Source organism: Sturnira hondurensis, unplaced genomic scaffold (assembly GCF_014824575.4).
Source record: "Sturnira hondurensis isolate 20B ecotype Veracruz unplaced genomic scaffold, ASM1482457v3 Scaffold0006213, whole genome shotgun sequence".
In the NCBI taxonomy this organism is placed as follows: Eukaryota; Metazoa; Chordata; class Mammalia; order Chiroptera; family Phyllostomidae; genus Sturnira; species Sturnira hondurensis.
In genome coordinates, this window is record NW_028078844.1 from 467065 (window position 1) to 491548 (window position 24484).

A 24484-nucleotide genomic window follows, 5' to 3' on the forward strand; every position below is an offset into this window, starting at 1 on the left:
AACTGAAACAAATAATCTTTATACAAACCAATTTAGGATATTTAATGTTTGGTAGATTTTATTTAAATAATACAATTAAACTTCCTTCATATAAACTTTCCTAATTTGAAATGTGAGGAACTTAGAATCTAAATTTCAGAATGTTTACACTGAATGTCATCATGAAAGTTCTGGAAAGGAGAGTTTAGGTAATCCACGGCAGAATACACGGAGAATACTGAAGCTAATGAAGAGAACTGAAATAAGTGCTTTAACGCATAGCGCTCTCCACATAGAAGGCACTCAATGGTTACAAAATGTTCAATGAACATTAGAAACCTTAAATTTTTCCTAACCACTTTTTACACATTAATGAGTTTTAACATATTCTATTTGGCAAATCAGTCAGCTTAGTTCAAGCAAATTATTTTTGCAAACAAATATTTTATCTTTTATTAATTAAAGGTGAGCTCCCTGAGGGTATCCTTATCGTGTTCATCTCCGTATTCCTCAACGGACAGAACACAATGTTGTAGGTCAAGTACTGTTCTTAAGTATTTGTACAAATGATCAAACTGCACGGATAGACCTGAAGCTAACTCAAAGGTCTTACAGTTTACTTTTTCCTTTCATTTACTTGTCCCGCCCTTCCCCACGATTAGTCCAAGCTAGTTGGTTATATTGTATTTCCGACAGCATACTGCATACGGCTTTATTATCATTTACCAGTTTACTCACAGTAAAGATAAACGTTTGCCACCCCACACTGGTCATCTGTGGTGATCAAGCCAAGCCCCCTCTTCCCCGGGCCTGTGCACGCTGCTGAGCTCGCTGCAGCCCAGGCAGCTGCTTTTGGGCTGTGCAGTTCAAATGCTTGCTCATTTCCTTGTGCAACTCAGGACAGGGAAAACCTAATCCATAAATTCTCTATTCTGTTACAGGCAGGGATTTATATATCAGCATTATTTTAAAAATATTACAAAGATAGTCCATTCTACTTCGGATAGAAAAGAATAGGCACCTAATTTTTTGTTTATTTCTCCAATTCTTCTGCTATATTGCCTGTGCTCAGACTTACACTTTTCACTGAATCAAAATTTTGAAATATTTATGTATAAGGTTACAGCGGTCTTTGAAACCAATCAGTTCACAAAGCAATAGTTTTTTCCATACCTATTCACACTTAATTACTACTATAAATAAGATACTCACAATTTCTCCAGTTTTAATCTGAACGTCTGATTTGTATTAACAAGATGTGAGTTCTAGCACAGACTTGCTAACTCACTGCTGTAAGGCCCTGACAAGCCATTCTACATCTCTGCCTTCACCCACAGCTCACAAGGGTAATACCTTTTCAAACCCACTTTATAGGCAAGTAGGCATAGGATTCACATGACAATGTTTTGCTAATGTTGCTAAACAAATATAAGGTAAAACAGATAACATTTTATCATACTCCTTTCTGATATTTGATTTCCTTTTTATAATTTAATGAAAAGAAAGACTGCATACTTTTGAACTACAAAATTTAGTAGTTATACAAGGTGAATTAAAGTAGTAAAGCTGGTCATAATAATAAACCCATTCATCCATGCTCTCATTTAATTTTATTAAGTAATAATTATAAAAATAGGTAAAGTTTTAAAAAATATTCCTATTTGTTCTATCCTAGGAGTTCTTGCCCATGTCCACAGACTGTCGGGCATCAGCCATGGCATCAGGCACTTGAACAGTCATTTTGTCCATAGACTTTGTCAAACAGACTTGGCAGCCCAACCGTGACCTGCATGAAAAAGCAAGAGGTATAGTTTAATATTAAGTATTTATTATTTATAAAACAATGCCACTATACAGAACAGTTTCTTACCCAAAGAAGTTAGAAATTCATTTACCTTTTAAATTTCTACTAAGTTGAAAAAGATACATTCTACTCAACTAGAGGGTAACAAAACAGGAACACGAAAAACAAAAAGCCTAGTGGACCAAAGCTTCACTTTAGTCTTTAGTGTCCATCATCTACTAATTATTTCACCAGAATGATTGCTTTTTGGTGAAAGGACAAGAAATAAAATAATCAGAGGCACAAAAGTGAAGAAGAAAACAGGTTTTAGCAATGCCTATTGCTAAAGAAAATGATTAATCAATTCCCAGGTCATTAAAATCATATAGACTATAAAGGCTTTAAAACAAGAAATTGGAAGTCATAAACTATCAGACACATATTTTCCCCACACTTTTAACATCTCTAAAATCGAAATAAATCTTAAAATCAATGACATCACACAATCACTGTGATGTGGCGGTCATAACCGAGCTGCAAACGTCGCTATAATATTCATGTAGGTGTCTCTTCAAATGAGTGATGACAAGTATGTTACTACTTCATGTATTGAATTTAATTGCCAGTCAAAATTAGTGCAAAAGACTGCAAGACAAAAAAATTAAAGATACAGAAACGTAGCAGAGTATAAATTTGATATTTGTAGAAGTATAAATTTGATATTCATAAAGCAAATATCTGTCATTAAAAGAATAGCTATAATTGCATTTTCTTTTTATTTTCAGAATCACTACCAATTTTGTTTATGCTTTCATTTTTTAACGGGGATATACAAATCATGCCAAGGTAATTAGAAATAGCTCTTTTACCCCGCACAAAATAGATTAAGTGCTATGATAACTTTGTGCTCTATTTTTACTAGCAGTATTTTTCTTTCTTAGTGGCACACAAAAATAAATGCCAGTCTTACAATCAAACTGTCTTCCATTTGATTGACTATTATATGCACGTCTTGGTTTCATTAATATATCTAAGCATTTACTAAAGATCTAAAGGCACAGCACTGAACGTCAGTTGAGGTACAAAGAACTGCAACTCAGTTCAACCCTCTGAATATCTCTTACATGCCCGGCGCCCAAGGGATGCAAAAAGGAGGGAATAGGGATCAGAGCCTTAGAGCCCAACAGACCGGTGGTTGAGATCCAGCCTGATGAACACCGTGTGTACACTTTCTCAATGCCCCTCCCCAAACTCTAGTTTCCTAATCTCATCCTAAAGATGGATAATAAACAGGTTCCTCCCTATTCTATTGTGCGATTAGCTGCTAATGAGTTATTAAGGAGTGAACTTTCAACCAAATAGAAGAGACGATACACATTAGTAGATACTAACACTTGTGCAAACGCCGGAGAGTGAAAGCCAAAAGGTCTGAGGAGAAAGCACTTACTCCCGTCCGGGGGAGCTGGTGTTTAAATGGGCTCTGAAGAGTGGGCAGGGTTTAATACGTCATAAAAGATAGAGAAAGACATCTGAGGCAAAGGTAACAGAGTTACAGGTACGTTTGAGGCGATGTGGGTTTTTAGCTTAGCTGCTGCACAGGACAGACAAGGAACAAGAGTGACAGGCTCGAAAACGGCCAGGCAGCAGCTTTGCACACCAGTGAAAGAGTTCAGGTTTTAACTGGTGGGCAATGAGGACCCGCTGGGAAGTTTTTGAGTAAGGGAGTAAGTACAACCACGGGAAACACTGATTGTTAACAGAAAAAGCAATCCCCTTCTACACTAGTTCCTATTTGTTTATTAAACACAGCCCTGACAACACTCAAGTACATATTAAGCTCCATCTCCAAGACAGAAAATGAGGCAAACCAATTTAGACCAATTAATTAGCACTGTGGTGAGCCCTAGAGAGACAGATGGTTATTTGATAGCATTAGTCTTCAAGGAACTTTTAATTTAGTAAGAGAAAGAGACATAAATAGCTGTAAGTGAAACAGGGCGGAATAAGTCAAAAGTGTGTTACAGGAACACAGGCAGGGGTAGCACCAAGAGCCCCTGCTGGGTAATATTAACTATCTGTGTAGTAACTATCCCTTCCATGGCCCTGGAAGATAAGGCCATGGCACCCTGTGACTGTTTTCTCCCCTGCTTCTCTGCCTCCTTAAAGGCCTCTGGCTTGACAGTCTCCCCAGTGTAGAAAGTCTTACACCTCTGCAGAAGGAGACAGACAGCAAGTCATCTTCCCTGATCTCACTATGAATCCCACCAAATTCCGATGCTTGTGCAAACCTTGAAGATACTTTTCCAGTCACCCTTGACATATATACCTGACAGTGGAAATATATTGGGTGTTGTGTTGAGTTCTAAGATTGGGGAAGCAGCTCAAAAAAGTAAAAAATGAAGGGCATTAGGCCCAAATTAACCAAATTACAAAACAATTCAAATCACTCTGTAGTTGAGGATCCAGAGACACATGAAAAGCTGCTCGATATCACTAGCTATCAGAGAGATGCAAATTAAAACCACAATGAGATACCACTTAACACCAGTCAGAATGGCTATCATAAACAAAGAAACAAACAAGTGCTGGAGAGGTTGTGGGGAAATGGGGCCCTAGTTCACTGTTGGTGGGATTGCAGACTGGTACAACCGCTACGGAAAACAGTATGGAATTTTCTAAGAAAACTAAAAATGAACGTGCCTTTTGACCCAGCAATTCCACTATTAGGAGTATATCTTAAGAACCCTGAAACACCAACCCAAAAGAACCTATGCACCCCGATGTTCATAGCAGCACAATTCACGACAGCCAAGAGTTGGAAGCAACCTAGATGCCCATCGGTCAATGACTGGATCACAAAACTATGGTACATTTACACAATGGAATTCTATGCTGCAGAAAGGAAGAAGGAACTACTACCCTTTGCAACATCATGGATGGAACTGGAAAGCATTATGCTGAGCGAAATAAGCCAGGCGGTGAAAGACAAATACCATATGATATCACTGTTAACAGGAATCTAAACAACAAAACAAACAAGCAAAGTATGACCAATGACACTCAAATACAGAACAGGCTGACAGGGTCCAGAGGGGAGAGGGGAGAGAATCATAGGGGAAAAGCGGAAGGACTCACATGAACAAGTATAAAGGACACATGGACAATAACTAAGGGTGGGGGGTGGAAAGGGGAGGGAGGCGGGGAGCATGGGGCGGGGGGCGGGCAGGGTTGGGAATATAAGACAGAAAGCTGTACTTGAACAAGAATTAAATTAAAAAAATTATTAACAAAACAAAACAAAACAAATCACTCTGTAGTTGTGCAGCCTTGAGCAAATTTCTGATAACTAAATCTCGTTCTCCAGCCTAGAAAATGGTGATAACACTGCGTAACTCTGATGGCTAGAAATAATCTTAAATTACCTGTGCACTGTAGTGAGTACCTAACATATAAATTGATATTACAGCTATAATGCTAACAGCTACCATTTAATGAATGCTTTCTCTGCAGTACTTCACACAACAACTGTATGAAGTAGCTGTTCTTACCCTCAAATATCTTATCTAACAAATACAGAAACTGAGGCCTTTCTGTAGATTATCCCTGGAAACTGGTGGCAGCAGGTACCAACAATCATCAAGTACAGATTCACAGGTAATTCCTGAATCTCTCATCCTATCAACCATTAATTCCACCAATAACTGCTGATGCTCTACTGTGCATGCCATAAAAGGTAGTCCTTACTCTTCATTTCTGTGTTCTAAAATTTCTGAATTTTACTATCAAAGTTCTTGGCTAGTTCACATTTACGTTAGGCTTTGTATCTTTTGACATCTGTGTATCTCTTCTAACTGTAGCTCTCCTCTAATTTTCTTTTTCATTTCACTTAGAACATTATTTATTCCACACACATACAAAGTTTACCTAATAAAAGGTCAAGGACTTGGCTATGATATACTCTTCCTATTAGAAGAGAAACAATTCTTAGAACTAAATTAACAGAATCTCTGAGTATATTCTGTGTATTAACTATCCTTTCTGAAAAAGGTGTTGACAGAGGCAGTGGCACCTGAACATGTGAGGGGGACAGACAGATGGCAGTCAGATCTGCTCTGCTTGGGACTCGACGAGATACTATTTCCTAGTTCCTCTTCCCAGGGTATCAGTCTCACCTCCACCAAGAGGAAAATGAACTGCAAAGGGGATCAAATTATTCTTCACCTCTAAGTAAATACCAGTCACCTAAGCATGTTTGCTAGAAAAAGAAACTTTGTTTTTCAGATAAGATAATTTGTTAAGGGTCTAACAAAATTATAGCTACATAATACATAAGAAGTAAAGCTATTATTATTACTATTATTTTTTAAATTTTAAAAAGTTATTTTTCTTTAGGGTCACCAAATTAGAAACACCAAAGTCAACCTTACAGAAGCCCTCATTACCTTGCCCCTTAAAACAGTAAAGCAACGAGCTACTTTCCCTAATCCCAGCCAAACAATTATATAATTTCTAAGAATAAGGCATCACTTGATATCACTCACTTGCTACTTTAGATCTTACCACTTTTAAGAGTAATTCTACCTATTAATTAATAACAAGAATAACCTCTGACTGATGTGCTTTAATGTACACTTAGAAATAGAACTATTCATGTTACCATACTTACTATTATATATTAAGTTTCTTTAAAAATTCCTTTCTCTCAAGTAGGTAAAACTTTCCATTATAATTTTGTTCAATTATCAAATCTATCCTTCCATAATACCATAAAAAACATTAGATTTAGTCCCAACTCATTAAATTGTGATAAATATTCATTTCTAGAGTAAAAATAAACTAAAGAAACCTACTTTTTTACTGCAGTAAAAAGGAAAGTTTCATAAGGGCTAAACCACAGGATAGTGAAAACAGAGAAATGTCATATTTTATATTCAAAATTTACAACTGCTACCTATCTCTGCAGAAAGAACTGTATTACACACAGGCCTGGTCTTAGATAGACATGAACTAACAAACCTCTCTCTTCCCAGACTATTGGTGCAACTGAAGTGGTGCTAAAGTCTTACCTGTCCGTTAGCCCGTACGCCAGATCAAGCATGTCATTCTCCTCATCAGTGATTGCGTCTAATTTCTCGTATATGTGTTTTTCAAAGATGAGGTGACAGGTAGAACAAGCCAAGGTTCCCTCACATGCACCTACAAAAGCAACAGACATTGAACATACTCCACTCTATATTAAACACAATTTCAACTTGGTAGGAATTAACCAAAGTTAATTATTTCTAAATTTTAGAGTCAACATTGGCATACATAAATAACATTTTATTTCTGCATAATGGTGAGAATCAGGGACAATCCTCTACCCCCCCATACACATTCAATTTGAAATCACTTTCACATATCATTTCAAAAAGATTCTGGAGAGCCCAGCACAATTTATGAAGCCTTGTGCTATACAGGAGGAGTGAGAAAGCCACCAAACCTACATCCAAATAAGTTATATATTCTTCCCCCTTGGTCTTTCCTTCTAATCAGGATAGAATCAAATAAGTTCACTCTAAGGGTCACACTGGTTTTAAACAATGAGATATTTCTCCTGTCCCATATTAAATCTATTAATGTAAGTGCCTATTATATGCCAGGTGCTGTGAAAAAGACAAATGACTGAATCTGTTCTGCATATCCTTTTCCCAGGTTACCCAACCTTTGCTTGAAAACCTCCTGAAAGAAATCCACACCCGCACAGTAGCCACCCAGTTCTGCATTTTGACTCCCACCAAGCTGAAGTGTGCAACTCAAACGCCCACCAACTAATCCAAAACTATCCCAAGGAATCCAATCCTTTCCCCTCCAGCTTACTGAGATGTAATTGACAAATAAAATTATAAGATATTTAAAGTGTAAATTGTGATGATCTGATATACATATACATTGTAAAAGTATTTCTATTAGTTAACACATCTATTATACATTTTTAGTGAGAACACTTAAGTTTTATTCTCTTAGCAAATCTCAATTTCACAACACAGTGTTATGAACTGTCATCACCATGTTTTATGCTTCAGAGCCTCAGACCTTCAGTATTTTATAGATGGAAGTTTGTGCCCATTGCCAATCTCCCTCTGTTTCCCCCCCCACTTCTAGATCCTGGCAAACACCTTTCTACTCCATTTCTATGAAAACTGTATTAACTATTTAGTGACTCCTTCTTTTAAACAATAGATTTTCATATATCTGAGGTCATCCTTCCCTCCCCAGGCTGAGGACACCCAAGTCTCCCCCACTCTCCTTCCATAGCAGTCCTAAGCCCCTTCCCTCAGCCTGAGTGGGGCTCTTCTTAAATTGTGGCCGCCAGGAGGGTCTGACCAAAAAAAATTGTGCAGAATTGTTCTCGTTAAATTCCACCTTAAAAATCATTTTTCTGATTTACTTTTAATACTAATTTTTAAAGGTCATTATACAAATTTGAAGATTATAGATTCCTAGGAGATACTTTAGCTTGATTTAGATTATCTTTTGGTCAGTAAACAACACATAATACATGTAAGAGAACTACTATCAATAACTTGTAACCTTAATTTTCCTCTGAATGAATAAAACATTTTAGTAAGAATTGTTTCCTCATAATATAAATATTTGTTTTTATCTTTTGTTATAACAAGAAAGAGAGCCTTCCTTAAATGTTCATTTTTATAAAACCTAATTCAAAGATGTAACAGAATTAAGCAGAGAGAGAACACAGAGTGAAGTATAGGAGCAATGAGCATGGGCTCTGTAGCCAAACTCCCTGGCTTCAATCCCAGCTCCACTTTTACTAAGGGCACCAACTTGGACCACTTAACCCGTCAGGCCTCAGCTCCCTCAACAGTTTTATCTGCACCAACACCGCATGGGAGTTGGGAGGATGACTTAACCTGGGAGTATGTACCTGCAACCATGACGGGCAGATAAGATACTCAGCACTATACAAGTGTTGGTAACTATTTTTGAAAGTTATATGAAATCTTAGAGTAATTCAACTTTCTTTTTATAAACATAAAGAGAATTAAACCCAAGAAGTTAAATAAATACACTAAGATCATACTACTGAATACTAATTATAGATGGTTCATGACTTCAGCTAAGTTTTCCAATGCTGAAAACAACTAGTTCCTCCCCCTCAATCTAAGTCACCTCACTTAAATATTAAATATAATATAAAAATATACATACACACCAATTGGTTATTTGAACAAGTATCTTAGTTTTCTATTTTTGTGTAAATTTGAAGTATTTCACACAAAAGGTAAATGAATATAGTTTACTTAAAAAGAAAAGGGCTTTCTCTGCTTAAAAAAATACACACAGATACATAATATCAAGTTCAAGAACCCCTGCAGTAAAAGGAGAACTGGTGTAGTGCAACCTTAAGGTCAAGGCTCCAGGCTCCAGATAGACCTACCACCCCAACTGCTGTGTCCTGGGCAAGTCTCCCAGTTTTCTTCTCATCTGTGTAAGAGACTGAGGTAGATGATCTCTAATGTTCCTGATCCCTGTTGGCTCTAATATTTTATGACTCCACAAAAAAGTATTACTATTTTAAATGTATGCATTCAATAAGTATTTACTTATCTTGATTTCTGTTTCTCTTATTAATACCCAATGCAAACAGATGATATATTGTACACCCAAAATCTATGTAATTGTATTAACCAATGTCACACCAATAAATTCAATTTAAAAAATACCCAGTGCAGACAAACTCAAAACTAAAATGGCAAATCTCTCTGGAAATATTCCAGGAGAAAAATCAGGAAATCCTGCCTCCTTTTGTCTTCAAAATGTAAGTCAAACAATCCTTACAAAATATTCCCAGAAACTTTCTTCAGATTTGTTATTAAAAGAACAAATCCTGAAACCTGCAAGCCAAGTATAACAGAAGATGTGAGAAAAACAAAACTCCCAGTTCAGGGCAAGAGGTATGTGGGGGCTGCAGAGGCAGTGGACCATTTGTTTTCTAAGGAGCTTGAACTAGTTCTAGAAGCCCACTGTTCTCCACTTTGTTTCCCAACACACTGGGTGGATAACGTGGGCTCAGTTAACTATCTTTCACGGTGGGTTACCAGAGATGACACTGGCCAGGGGTTGATGAACAGCTGTGACCCTTCTCCCACACCTAGCCCCTGGAGAGACTGTGGGTGTGAACCTGTACCCCAGGTCACAGAGAGCTGAAAAACTATCCTGAGCGAGAGAATGGTATAGCATACTTTATTTTGGATAGATCTCACTGGTGGTTATGTGTAAAGGATAGATTAAAATGAAAAAGAAAAAAAGCCAAGAGATTTCACAAAGCCAGAGGGGCAAATAGGAAAGGAAAGATCAGAGGCAGCAAGAGCCAAGGTGAGACCCCTCCTAGAAAGGCAGTCAAAATAAGAATGTCCCAAATGGTAGAGAGAAAACCAGAAAAGTGCAATGCCAGATAAGACGGGGGAAGAAGAATGCATACAATATGGTCTTAATCACGCTTGAACGGAGAGAAAAGTCCATAGGACCATAAATCCTAACAGAAAAGCGTAGGACTTTCCTTTTTGTACCCCCTGGTCAGACAAAGTGAAGAGTTACTCGCTATCCATCCAAATCTCGAAACACTTTAAATTCTCTCCTCCTTAGGAAAGTTCAATTCTAACCTTCCTAAAGGTTTTATTTCATTCTCTAATATAATTTGTATTGCCCTCTCATGAACTGTGCCAATGTTTCCATATCTTGCTGAAGCTGCCAAGCTCAGAGCTGAAGAACATATTCTAATAAGAACATGATAAATACTGAGTGTATACGAATTAACTTTTAGTTCCTACATGCTAAGTTCCTATTACCTGTTCTAGTCCCATATTTATTCTTTAAATAAATGTATCACATTCATAATCCCTCCTTATTTTAAACTCCCTTTCAAACTTTTTCCACTACAAGTTGAGACCAGGTATGTTTTTCTTATTCCTCATACTAAAAAGAAACTCAAATATAAAACAAACTTTGAAACTCAAGATGAAGTCAACTTAGCTTGTATAAATAAGGTGGCTAACACTGAACCAGAGAAACATGATGGCCCTACTGCGATACAAGTGATACTATAGATTAAAAATCTGCAGCAAAGATGTACAAGACACATCGTTTTCAAGTACACACTGAACACTGTCCAGGAGAGAGTATATGTTAGGTCATGAAACAAGTTTTAAAAATTTAGGTTTGAAATAGTATTTATTATATTTTCCAACAATGGTATAAAACTAGTGGTGCATATATTCCCATTACCTAGAATAAGGTGTAAAGTGAGAAAAGGAGTCCGTATAGAGTATGTGTAGTACATAGTGTGCGTGTGTATAGTAGGTATGTCCAAGAAGTGAAGGTGTTCTTGACCTTACATTAGAAGCTGCGATGCATTTTCTCACAAAACCAAACTGCAAGCAGTGATTAACCTATTTACAAATAAACAGGTTCTGTAGGTTGGCCTGAAAATTTTGCCACCATATGTAACACTATATTCATGGGAAAGCAAACTGCAAATGCCAAGTAGCTGACCTGAAAATGATCTTGGAGAATAAAACCTATTCGTAAAATTGGGAATATTTGTTGTCTTTATTCTTATCACATACAAAGGAAAACACTCTACAAAACAAGCAATGGGAAGCAATCTATAAAAGGGAAAGGGGTATAAAAGTTACTGTGACATAGCCTTCAATCTAAAACTGACAGCTCGTCAGAATATGAGTACAATAATAAAATGACATGTGGAAAGACAGGAACTGAAAGTGCAAAGGTTATGTGACTTATGCTTATTGCTTAGACATAGTCCAGAGAAACACTGGTGGCTGTCAGTTTTTAGCATGTTTATTAGTGGTTGGTTTTATAAGTAAATTAATGTGGGAAATACATACATGTGTGCATGAATGTATGTATGCATATATGCAAATATTCGTGTATCTGTATATACAGATACACATACATATATAAGCACAAAGTGACTGCATTTTATGAGGGATGCATTCTCGAAGATTTTGAAAATTGCTTAAATCTCATAATTTGAGTTATTTTCTCAATGAAACAAATGTAAAGTAGGAAAATGGGTTCTCATAGTTCATAAATCTATAATCCTCATATCACATTTTTTGTTTCAAGTTTTTATCATAAAATTTAACTACGGTTTGGAAAAATTGAGTGAATAACTTCCTCTGGAAAAAATATATTGACTCTGTGTAGACTGCAATTACTGGGGGCAGGGGGCTGTTAAGTTAAATTACCCTTATTTTCTATTATGAAATGACAGAAAGTCCCATTTCCAATCTGATTATTGAGATGCATGTGCCCCAAACGGCTGAATAAATACCACAAAAAAGGTAAAAGCTGTAAAGCTAGGGTATGCAATAGGTTCTAAGAGAAAGTCTCAGAAATACCCAAAGTGATTACAACATGTGGCTGGAATCTGGAATTCTTTTGGAGTCGTATTTGTCTTTTGCTCCATGTTTAAGGATGTGCGTGAACTCAATGTAGTTGAAATTTCCTCCTTGTCAATAGGTGCTTCTCTGCCCAGTTCACCCACTTCCTCGCCTGTAAACCGATCTCCCGCTGGTGTTGGCAGCTCTCTCAGGTAATTGTCCTGAACGCTGCCAGCTGCTTCTTCATGAAAGCAAGCAAAAGCATTTCTAATAACATCTGGATCTGTGCCATTTAACTTCTCAACAAACATTGTGAGGAACATGGTGAAATTTATGAGACCTGGAGCCTCATTCTTCATAGCATCTGGATACTCAACTGCTGAATATTTGCCAGGGAGGCACACAGATCAAGTAAATCTTCCTTGTCAACAAAACCAGCGCTGTTCTGATCAATCATGGTAAAAGTCTCTTTAAGCTTCTGACTCTGTGACAGCTGGATGTGGCAAGGTGGCAGCACTTCTCGGTGGTCGTGGTCCTTGCCCTTTTGCTCCACACGGTGGAGGCTAGATCCCTGCACAGACGTGAGAATCCAAGTGTTTGGGTGACCTTCTTGCTGCCCTCGCTGCCACTATCACCACCCTTCTACACCTGGAGCTGCTGAAATCCCTCACATTTTTGTTTTAAAATATACTCCAGTAGAACAAACATTTGAAGTAAAAATTTCTACATTACTATATCCACCTTTCAAATAATTAAAAATAATGCATGCCTTAGCACAGACAACAATCTGACTTATGGATACATTACACCCATATTCATATCAGCCCCAAGCAACAATGTTTTATCCATCATCCTTGCCTGTTTATACAATTTTCATGAATTTACAGGTATGTATGCTTTAGTACTGCTTTTATTTTGTTGGCATTTTGGCTAACGATTCAGAGTTCTTTCTCCTGCATTAATAATAATAATAATAATAATATGTATCATGACAGGTTTTTGGCTTTCTTTATACCATTTTATCACATCTAATTTCTGACTTCCAAAATAACTCATTTTCAGGTGTATTTTTCAGCATTATCATATAATGAATGCTTGGCTGAAACTGTTAAAGACTTTAAAAGTCCTAAATGATAATCAAATCACAGTTTAAAATATCAGCACCAGAGTCAACAAAACTACACGGGCATTCAGATGTCTGCAAACAGCACAGGTCCTACTGCACTAACAAGGAATGGAAGACAGTTGTTTACCAGCCAAAGTGGTGCTGCTTTAGCTGCAGTAACAAATGTAAAATCTGCAGTTTGCACAGCTTGTCCACTTGACATGAGATTCTTGACAACAGTTTTGGGTTTTCACAGCAGTTCTAATTTTACTAGAGTAACACACGTAATATTGTTAATCTGCACAATTTCAAATCGTATAATTTAAAAATTACACTAAGTATAACTAAGGCATGGTTACTGGATGATTTCAAAGTAGATAATGAATAACATTTTCCTACTGAATTAAAAAAAACTAGTAATATTAAGCTTCTGTACAAATGCTCAGAAATTCTTGCCATTAAGTTAATTCCCAGAGAAAGTTAGGTATTTGCACACTACTTCATATACTCTGAGTATCTGCCAGCAGGAAAAGGCTGTTTTGTGTGTGTGTGTATATGCAAACAAGAGTGCACATGTATGTCACATTAAGATCATTTTGTAGATTTATTATGATGCTGACAAGACAGACAGGTCACCTTGACACTTAGCCCCTTTCCCAAACAAAAATCCATTGGATAGCTTTGTATGAATAGTATATATTAGAAATGTGAAACTACATATAAATATAAAATTTACTTCCAGCTAAGATGGAGGTGTAGGTGGAAACACTGTGCCTCCTTGCACAACCAAGTTTAAAGACAACAAAGTTTTAGTAACAAAAACGCAACCAAAACACAGAAAATTGAACCACACGGACGTCTGACAACAAGGAATGGTTCAGCCAGATCGGTAAGGGGGCCGGAGCCAGCGGCTGGCAGAGCAGGGTTGCCCAGGAAAAACCAGCCAGACCAACTCAGGCGCAGGTGGCAGTTGGCGGATCCCAGGCGCAGAGTGGCAACAGGCGGACCCAGTGAGGGTGCAAGGCGGCAGGCTGACCACGGTCACACATTCGCATGCAGATAAACCATGAGAAGAAGTGAGCAGTGAGACAGACGGCACAGGCCCCAGTGGTGGGAAGCAGCAGAGGGGATCGCCATTGCCCCTCTCTGATCCCACCCCCACATACAGCGTCACAACCCAGCGACTAAGTTGCCCAGCTCTGGTGAACACCTAAGGCTCTGCCCCTCATATGTAACAGGCGTGAACAGACCAAAACATTATGGCTCAAGAAGAACTCAAAGCCCCAAAGCTAATAACTCTAAGCAATCAAGACATAGCCAACCTATCAGATGCACAGTTCAAAATACTGGTGATCAGGATGCTCACAGAACTGGTTGATTTTAGTCACAAATTAGAGGAAAAAATGAAGGCTAAACTAATTGAAATGAAGAGAGATGCAAAGGAAACCAATAGTGATGGAAAGGAAACTGGGACTCAAATCAATGGAGTGGTGCAGAAGGAAGAAAGAAACAACCAAATAGAAAAGAATGAAGAAACAAGAATTCAAAAAAATGAGGAGAGGCTTCGGAACCTCCAGGACATCTTTAAATGTTCCAACATCCAAATTACAGGGGTACCAGAAGGGGAAGAGGAACAGCAGCAAGTGGAAAACTTATTTGAACAAATAATAAAGGAGAACTTCCCCAGTCTGGCAAAGGAAATAGACTTCCAGCAAATCCAGGAAGCTCAGAGAGTCCCAAAGAAGTTGGACCCAAGAAGGAACACACCAAGGCACATCATAATTACATTACCCAAGATTAAAACAAAGGAGGGAATCCTAGAAGCAGCAAGAGATAAGGGGACTGTTATCTACAAAGGCGTTCCCATCAGACTGTTAGCAGATTTCTCAAAAGAGATCTTACAGGCAAGAAGGGGCTGGAAAGAAGTATTCCAAGTCATGAAGTCCAAAGACCTACAGCCAAAATTGCTCTATTCAGCAAAGCTTTCATTTAGAATGGAAGGACAGATAAAGTGCTTCTCAGATAAGGTTAAGCTGAAGGAGTTCATCATCACCAAGCCCTTATTATATGAAATGTTAGAGGGACTTATCTAAGAAAAAGAAGATAAAAATATGAACAGTGAAAGGACAGCAAACTCACAGTTATTAACAACCACACCTAAAACAAAAGCAAACCAAGAGGACAACTAAATCAGGAGCAGAACCATAGAAATGGAGATCACAAGGAGGGTTAACAACAGGGGAGTGGGAGGAGGAGAAGGGGGGAGAAGGTACAGAAAATAAGTAGCATAGGTAGAAAATAGGGGAGAGGGCAAGAATAGTATGGGAATACAGAATCTAAAGACCTTGAGACACGTGAACATAAACTAAAGGGGGGAATGGCGGGGGAGGGGTGTGCAGGGTGGAGGGGAATGAAGGGGGAAATAGGACAACTGTAATGGTATAATCAATAAAATATATTTTAAAAAATTAATATAAAATCTAGTTTCATAAAATAAAGTTTTGATCTAGAATAGCCAGAAATACATTATAACAATAGGAAGTCAATAAACGCAATAGGAATAAATATAGATTCATATACACATTATCAGGATCTCCCAATTTAAGTAATTTCCCTCCAAACAGACATATGAGGGATACAGGTAATGCAGAAGAGAAAAAGAAAGTCTGAGATAATAAAATAGGTAAATTTGATCAGAGAGGTATAACTGCCCCCTGGTGACATAATATTATAATACACTCTAAAACCACATAAAAGAAAAGAATGCTTATCAATTTGTGTTCCTTCCAAAATTCACAATTGTTCCTTTTTAATCATTTATTCATTCATTACTTCACTTCATATACAATAAGGGATAAAACAGGAATGATTTTGTCCTTCATTGCAGTCTCTCGGGAGAAAGATGCACAAGTAAACAAAAATATATAATTAACAAATTTATAAATTCTATGAAAAAATTAACAGGATGCTGTAATGGAGAATAATGGGTTCAGGCTAATAAAAGAAACTGTACTTGGGATTGGGTGGTTGGGCAAAGCCTCGCTAAGGAAGTATCATAAACTGAGACTAGACAGATACAGGATTTTCCAGACAGCAATGGAAGACCTATCCCAGGAAGAAAAAAATTGTAAAGTGTATATAAAGTCTCAAAGGTAAAAATTCTGGGTGAGTTCAGCTCTCGAGAAAAGGGCAGCATGGCCTAAGTGAGAAAAAGAACTAGTAGAATAGGGGTGGGGTGGCGGGGAGCAGATAATGCAGAACCATTTAGGCTAGGGTAAGGAATGTGGATTTCAGCCTAAGTAAAATGGGAAGTTATTCATGGTTTTTAATCAGGAGACATGTCTGATGTGTACTATGACAAATCACCCCAATCAGGGAGGGGCTCAAGAACAGAAGCAGATCCACAGTTCCGGGTATACAGTGACCAGCCAGCCCCAAGTAGTTACTGCAGGGATAGAGAGACTAGGACGCACTTTGAATAGACAACATACTTTGGAGCCACAACTGACAGGAGCTGCTGATGGACTGGAGGTAGGGGATGGGGGAGAAGGAAGAATAAGATGCTCTCTAGTTTCAGGCTTCAACAGCTCAGTGATTCTCATAACTGACACAAAAGGCTCAAGGAAGGGCAGGTTGGGGGTCAGCGGGACAGCTCAGATCAAAATCTGTTCAAGTATATTGACTTAAAAAATACCTGTGCAATATCCAAGAACAGGTGTAAAGGAGGGAAGTTGGGTCTGTAGTCCACAGGTCAGAGAAGAGGTCTGAGCTAACAATGTTAAGAGTTTATGGGCATCTAGATAAATGTTAAGAGTTTATGGGCCTCTAGATAAGATTTGAGGTCACGGAAGGAATGAGATCACCCAGAGAGAAACTGTACAGAGACTCCATACTTAGCCTTGTTTGAGTGTGGTGAGCATCTGTGAACACGACTTACAACAAACGATATTTAAAGGGTCTCCTGTATTCAGCTTTAGGAATTAATAAAATAGCTGCCCCCATGTTGTCACAATAACCTCTTCTTTGTAAGGAACATTTCAGACTTCTTGATTTCTTTTCATCTTTATCCTAGATAGTGAATTAGGCTTAACTCACCTTTTGTGGTCCTAGTTTAGCTTATCTCAAGATTATATGTCAAAACTATGGACATCTCAGGATCCTTGATATTTAAAGGCTCTCTGCTAAGTCTGCATAAGTGAATGCAGAATTCTTAGCCACCTACTGAAGATGGTGTTGGTATTAAATTTTCTATATTTCTGCTGTACCAGGGAAAAAAGGATTCTTTCAATAGTTACTGCTGTGTGATGAGATCATGGGAAGTCTTTTTTACTGTACTTTTTAAATTTTCAATAATGTACAGTGTACCTGTATTGCTAATTATGTTAATAATAATAGCTAATGTATATTTAAAGCACTTACTTTTTATAGCTACTGTAGTTCTGCCAGTTTTTTTAAGGTGGGACAGGAGGACAATGAGAGCAGGTCAAGTTAAAATACCATAAATTCTACTGTTCATACACAGTAGGCACTGTGCTAACCACTTTATTTCCAATATCCCATTTAATCTTTAACAATCCCACAAGGTTAGAAATATTATAATCCAATTTTACAAAGAACTGAGGCATAAGAAGTTAAAGTGGCTTGCTCCAGGTCTCATGGCTAGTAAATGACAATGTTAGTTTATGAACCATAGTATATAATGAACAGTATACCTGTATTAATAACTATGTAATTAATAATAGCTACCTTGTATTTTAAGTACTTGCCTTTTATTTTTTAGAATAAAAAATTCTAAAATTTTTTAGAATAAAAAATTCTTCTCCTCTCTTTCCATCCTCACCCAAGGATGTGTTTATTGATTTTAGAGAAGAAGGGAGAGAGGAGATGGAAAGAGAGAAGAAAGAGAGAGAAACATCCATATGGGAGAGAAACATCAATCAGTTGCCTCCCACATGAGTCCCAAGCAGGGATTGAACCCACGACCTCGGTATGTGCCCTGACTGGGGATCAAACCCCCAGTCTTTTAGTGCACTGGATGACGCTCCAACTGAGCCACCCAGCCAGGGCTGAAGCACTTGCTTTTTATAGCTACTATAGTTCTGAGGATTATGAACCATAATCTAGCTGATCCTAGTCTATTTTTCATTACAGTGTTATGTACTACTTTTCATTTGTCAAAGAGTACCGGGGAAACTACGGTTAGTTTAAAGTGTAGTTACATATGATCTCACACAGGAAGATCAATTATACATAAATTCTATAGAATATACCCTGTATATAAATTATCAGTGAGTTCTTTACCTAAATAAGCCATTCATTTTTTAAACTCACTCCAGAGAGAGAAACATGGATGTTAGAGAAACAATGATTGGCAAATAACAGAGTTGAAACCTATTCAATAGTTTCACTTAAAAATTTTAAGGAATCTTTTGTACTCACCAAAACCATCAATATCTAGATTATTTTCAACCACAACATCTAGCAGAGAGTCACCGACTTTTCCTTTGGTTGTTAATATTTCACCATCACGGTTTAAAAAGTGGACTGTTATTTTATCTTCTGAGCTGGAAAAGGAAATAGTCCTTTATTATTTTCAGTAACTTCAAAAGATACCAAAGAAATTTCAAAAGAAATAGTTCTTTATTATTTTCAGTAATTTCAAATTTTTTAAAATAATTGTTCTAAGAACTTGTAAGGTCAAAGAAACAGTGGTCAGTGTATGTGTACATGTGCAAGCAAGCAAACGTGCTCTTTTACAGTGTTTTCTTTTCTTTCCAAAGTTCATTTGGGAAGAAGACACCACAAACAAAAGGCATGTCTATCTGCCCACCCACTAGGAGAGCTCTGCCACCTTAAAAGAAATGACAATTACATCACTACCATGGCTATAAGTATCTCCCTATGTATCATGTGTCTCCCTAGTGGTCATGGTCATGGGTCACAGTCATGTGAAAATATTCAGCAATCATTTTCACTCATGAAAGTCTATTTTGCTCTCACATAGCAATCAGAAAAACAATGCCTCTATGAATGTGTCTCTAAAAGACTAGACCGTGGCTGTGCTGAGCTTTAGAAAAGTCAATCTTTCTGCCATTAATAAGACAACTGTGCCTGTGTCTGATGGGATCACTGCTTACAGGCAACAGACAGATTTCTGAGCATTTCAACATCTTATCTTGGGCCACACCGTGTATTAGGGACCAGAAAACATTATTTGTTTGTTTGTTTATTTGTTTAAATCTGTGGGAGGATAACTATAATATCTTCTTATGTGTTTTATCTTATAAAGATAAATTATAAGATAATATATTATTTATCAACTAGCTGACTTATATTTCTTTTCCTTCTCAAAAACATCACAACAAAATTTGAGAAAACAACTTATACAAGCAACTAGATCTCCACCATCGATCATTTTAATTTTTACCTCACAATTGAAAATATGTACTTCAGTTTAAAATGATTAGTTATAATTTTCACAACTGGCAGCAGATTGAAATAGTCCACATCAAAGAAAATTTTAATGTAAGTAAAACCTAGAATTAAATAATTCCAGAACTATATTTTGCAAATTACCAAATTAGTTCATTTCACAAATAAGGCAACTGAAGCCCCTGTCAGATAGTAGCCTCCCTACAATGAAAAAGGAAAATTCCATTAATTAAAAATTACCAAAAATATGTGTGAAAGTCCCTCAAAAGGGCCTGTGCTCTCCAAAGTTTTTTCATAGCAAAAAAAAAAAAAAAGCTTTAGAAGTATTCTAAATATTATTCATGATTTTCCAGGTAGAATGCTGAGAATGAAGATAATCTGAAAGCAGGAAGACCACTTTGTAAGTTATTGGAACAGCACAAGGATGTAGAGGACACTGGCTTAAGAGATATTCAGGAGATAGAATTAAAAGGTTCTGGTGTCCATCAATATAAAATGGATTGAGAGAGAGGGGAGGAATAATGTTGAAGTCTCTAGCTGGGGAGACTTACTGCCCCAGTTGGGGCAGTAAGGTGGGGTTAACAGAGGAGGAGAAGAAGCTTTGGGGAAGATGGAAATGAGTTTGAGTTTAGACCTTTTTAATTTAAATAGAAAAAAGTAGATGAGAATGTCCAGAAGCCAGATGGAAATGTGGATCCAAGCCCAGCAGAGCAGTCTAGAGAGTTGACATCAACACACACCTGGTAAAAGTACAACACAAAGAATCCCATCCTTTGTGCTCACTACTGAAAGCCAGAGGTTTTGGGGTCGCTATTCTTCCAGAGCACCCCAGAGCTGAGGTACAGAGAGGTAATTCGAACTCTCTTTTACCTCAGACTCCTCGGTAAAAATGTATGCAAAATACATAACACAGAGCAGGGCTCAACAAATACCAATTAATGACTTTTAAAGTCTCAGTCCTCTTGTTGCTAAGAAGCCTGCTATGCATTAGAGGTGTACAACCCCAGGAAAAAACCCTGCAGAGTAAGAGTACTAACAGGTTTACCAAAGGACAGGAGAAGAAGCAGAAGTGAAAAAGGAAAGGTACTTCTGTAATTGAAAAAGATGGATGTAAGAATCAGATGTCCATTCTAGCCCTAGTTCTGACATACATTCATTAGATGACCTCTGGAAGCCACTTACTTCCTATGTGTAAAATGGGAATAACAGTGACTTCCCCAAGCTGCTGAGAAAATTAAAGGAAAGTTTGTGGAAACTTTTTTCCTTAAAGCATTTTATATATATACTTTACCCATTCTAACCATTCACTACTAACAAATGGTGCTGGTGGGTTTTGTAGATTCCTCCCTCAATTCTAACTAGCAAAAAGCTTCTAGTTGTTCCCAAGGAATGGTGGATTTCGTAACACTAGGAAATCATTGTGATTTTTCCAAGTCTACCATCAATAAATCAGCTAATACCACAAACAACCATGTTTCTCACTTGTTACCCCTTACACATTGCCATTTATTCTGCTCAACCACAGCCAACATTTTAACGAACCTGCCAGGGGTTGCTAGGGTGAAGTTCAGGAAGGGGAGTTACAGCTGCTGACGCCCACCCTTATACCACACAGAGTAGCCTGGGGCAGTTGGTACAAGAAAAGGGCCCCCCACCTAGGGCTCCCTACTTTCATAGCCACCTCAACTCTTCCAAATGACCCCTTGGACTAAAGCACTGTCAACTATTATGGTACTCAAAAACTACATGAATTTTAGTCCTAGTTTTGCCAGCAACTTGATATGGAATTTTTACTACCATTTACCTAACTCACAGGATTTTCTCAAGAATCAAGTGAAATACATGGAAAGTTTTTTTAAACTTAAATCACTACAAAATATAAAGTATTGTGTCATGGTATTTTGGAGTTAAACTTCAAAGTCAGAACTATAGCTTCTAGATTGCTCTGTCCAATTGGCCTCTTTGTGTTCTATACCTGTAATGTCAGTAGAGCAGCTACCAAATACTGAGTACTTAAAAGTTCAACTGGGAAACTGATTCTTTAATTTTATTTAACTTTAATTCTTTTAAATAGCCACACGTGGTTACTGGTGATCATATTGGACTGCACTAATCTCACATAATACTAGCTGTGGCTCCAAAGTCTGTGACAGGAAGCCCAAGGCCATCAACAGAAACTTGGCCCATGAGGGGGAAAGCAGGGTTATGAGGGAATAGAACGAACATGCCTCCTGTTAAGACAACTTCATACCCAAATCCAAACAATAAGTTTCAATGATTTAATTTCCATTTACAAAAGCATTTATGTTGATTTAAATACTAGTTCCACAAGTCTGTTCAATACATGTCCCAATTTCTAAAACAATTTTTCAAGGAAGCATCCATTGTAGAAAATAAGGCACCTGCCTGGAGGGAGCTCAAAAGCAGAAAAGTGTAGGGAAAATAGAGACAAATAAATTCAGCTTGCCTTCTCCATTATTCTCCTCACAGTTAATGCAACAAAATTTATTGAGCATCCACTATATAAAAAGATTAAGGGGGAAAGAGGAATAAAACCTACACTCTTTTCTCAGCTACTTCATCAAGAAGAAACTGGAAAAGGCAGAATTCAAATGCTTCTCCCTCCCTCCAGTTCTAGCTTCCTATTAATGCATGCCAGCAGGGGGTCAAAGAGTGGTTCTGCATTATATGGGGCCCCAGTATGTGGCTATACTCTGAAATGAGTACATTTTATCTCTATTAGAGCTAAGATTATGTCGTTGAAAAACAAATATGCCCAAGAATATATAAAACCTGGACATATTCAGGGTAAATTTTTTCACATCTCTTTCAACAATGAACACAAAACAGCACTGGAGGCCTAGAAGCTACTGCTGCTAACAGGTAACATCTACTGAGTCCTGCTATTTGCCAGGCACAAGACTACCTGCATTACCTGTATTCTCTCGTTTATTCTTTAAATAACCCTGTGAGATCTATAACTATTGTTATATCCATTTACCTGTGGAAAAACAGGTTCACAGGGATTGAGGAAGTTAGACAGTAAGTGCCAAAGCCATTTCAAAACCCTGCCTAGCCACTCCAACGCAGGGGCTTTTAACGCGGAATCAACTAGACCAGAGCACAGAGGGAAGCACGAAGGAAGAGTGGGAGTATGCTAACCAAGTATTACCCTGACAAAGAAATGCAGTCATGATGTCCTAACACTGCAGGCCAAAGCTCTGTAAAAAAACCTCCCGGCCGGGATCTTAATGGGGTGCATCTTAGGAAGGTCACTGCAGGTTCCTGGAAGAGCAAAGGTTAGATTCCAGCCAAACCACAAGGACAACCGTGGCAACAAAGCGCCCGGCTTTCCTGAGGCCCTGGGAAAGGAAAATAGGGCAACCTGGGTCCCCGTTTGCCGCCCGCGTCAGTGTCTCGGAAACTTTGCGGCGGGAAATCAGGAAGACAGTGAGGGCGCCCAGCGACAAAACAGGGTCTCCGGGAGCGCCGCGGAAAAGGAGGAGCTAGAGGCGGGCGGTTCTGGGCGCGTGCGCCCGACAAAGCAGGCCTTGGATAAAATACAGCTGGGCCAAAAATCTGGCCGGGCGATCGTGGCTGCCCCGAGGCGTGGGGGCTATCCCCCAGAGAAGGGACCCTTAAGCACCCACGCGCAGGCCAGCGCCTCACCTGCAAGGAACAGCTGCCGACAGGCTCAACGGCCGATTCGCAGGCGCGCAGCCTGCCAGGCCGAGCTCGGCGCTCCGGCCTGGCCCCCGGCTTCCCAGAAAGCTGCCGGCTCCCGCGCGGGCTCCGGCGGCGAGGAATAGCCACCGACGTACTGCGCCGCCCAGGGCCACAGAGGAAGCTTGCAGAAGCCGGGCACCCCCCGCGGCGGCCATGGCCGGTGGTCTAGTAACTACCGGATGGGACGCAGGCCGACCGCACCCAGGTGGCGGCGAGAGGTTCCCTGCGTGCTGGCCGATACCTGGGCCGGCGCCTGACGCCCTTGGGCCTGGACCAGAGTCCGGGAAGGCTGGGGTGCCGTAGAGGTCCCTTTCGTTCCGCGTGACGACGGCTCCGTGAAGGTTCCGGGTGCGCTATAAATCCCGTAGCGGCGAAAGCACAGCCCTTCCCCGCCCGGTCACACGCCTCCTGGACTGGTGTTTTAGGGGGCGGGGCTAAGTACTTTGTTATTTTGAGTTTGTTTGTTTTTTTTAACCTACTGACCAGGTTTTGTCCTAACCTTGCAGCTTTGTTAAGCGTTTAGAGTTGCCACGCAAAACAATAAATTTTAGAAGATAACTGAACGTCTGACGGAAAGATACAGTAAAACAACCCCCAGTTAACTAACCCACTGTCTTTTTTTCCGCGCTTCCCTCCTCCCCGGCCCACCATTAAAAGAAAACAAGACGTGATAGATTCTGTCATCTTGAAGTTCAAGGAATTATGGTCATTGTCAAACAAGGACAGTAGGAAACTTCAGAAATCTCAGAATGCCGATAGGTGTACTACCCTGAGGAATAATTATGACTGTAAAGTTATAAGTCATCACAACGAATAAATTTCAGGATACTGAAGGAGGCAGGTAGTAATTCTAGGCCTGAATGGCAAATAAATGCTTTTTGAGTACTTGAACTTATTGAGACTTAAAAAGAAACTTTGATAAACTGAGATTTTTAAAAAGACTTTTACAAAAACCAGAAAGTGTACTTAAAAATACACTTTATCATGGTTAGTATGTTGTGATGGAAAGAGCATGGGCTTTGAGGTCAAAAATTAGCAATGTTCAAATTC

At 38.6% G+C, this 24484-nt stretch overlaps 1 protein-coding gene across 1 annotated transcript; it reads right to left on the reverse strand.

Annotated features, from left to right (window-relative positions):
* Nucleotides 1-660: 660 nt before the first annotated feature.
* On the reverse strand, nucleotides 661-23823 carry FDX1 (ferredoxin 1). The gene is made up of 4 exons (XM_037047685.1): nucleotides 23378-23823; nucleotides 18716-18840; nucleotides 6829-6958; nucleotides 661-1765 (listed from the first exon to the last, which is right to left on the reverse strand). Exons 1-4 carry the CDS (start codon nucleotides 23587-23589, stop codon nucleotides 1651-1653), a joined length of 582 nt encoding a protein of 193 aa, XP_036903580.1. The 5' UTR covers nucleotides 23590-23823; the 3' UTR covers nucleotides 661-1650.
* Between the last annotated feature and the right edge of the window lie 661 nt (nucleotides 23824-24484).

Excerpts from the sequence above, each read along its gene's own strand:
- FDX1 (XM_037047685.1), bottom strand. The coding sequence starts at position 23,589 with ATGGCCGCCGCGGGGGGTGCCCGGCTTCTGCAAGCTTCCTCTGTGGCC. Across the intron at positions 6,959-18,715 it reads TCTAGATATTGATGGTTTTG|GTGCATGTGAGGGAACCTTG; the intron begins GTGAGTACAAAA and ends TTGCTTTTGTAG. Across the intron at positions 1,766-6,828 it reads GCGTACGGGCTAACGGACAG|GTCACGGTTGGGCTGCCAAG; the intron begins GTAAGACTTTAG and ends TTTTTCATGCAG.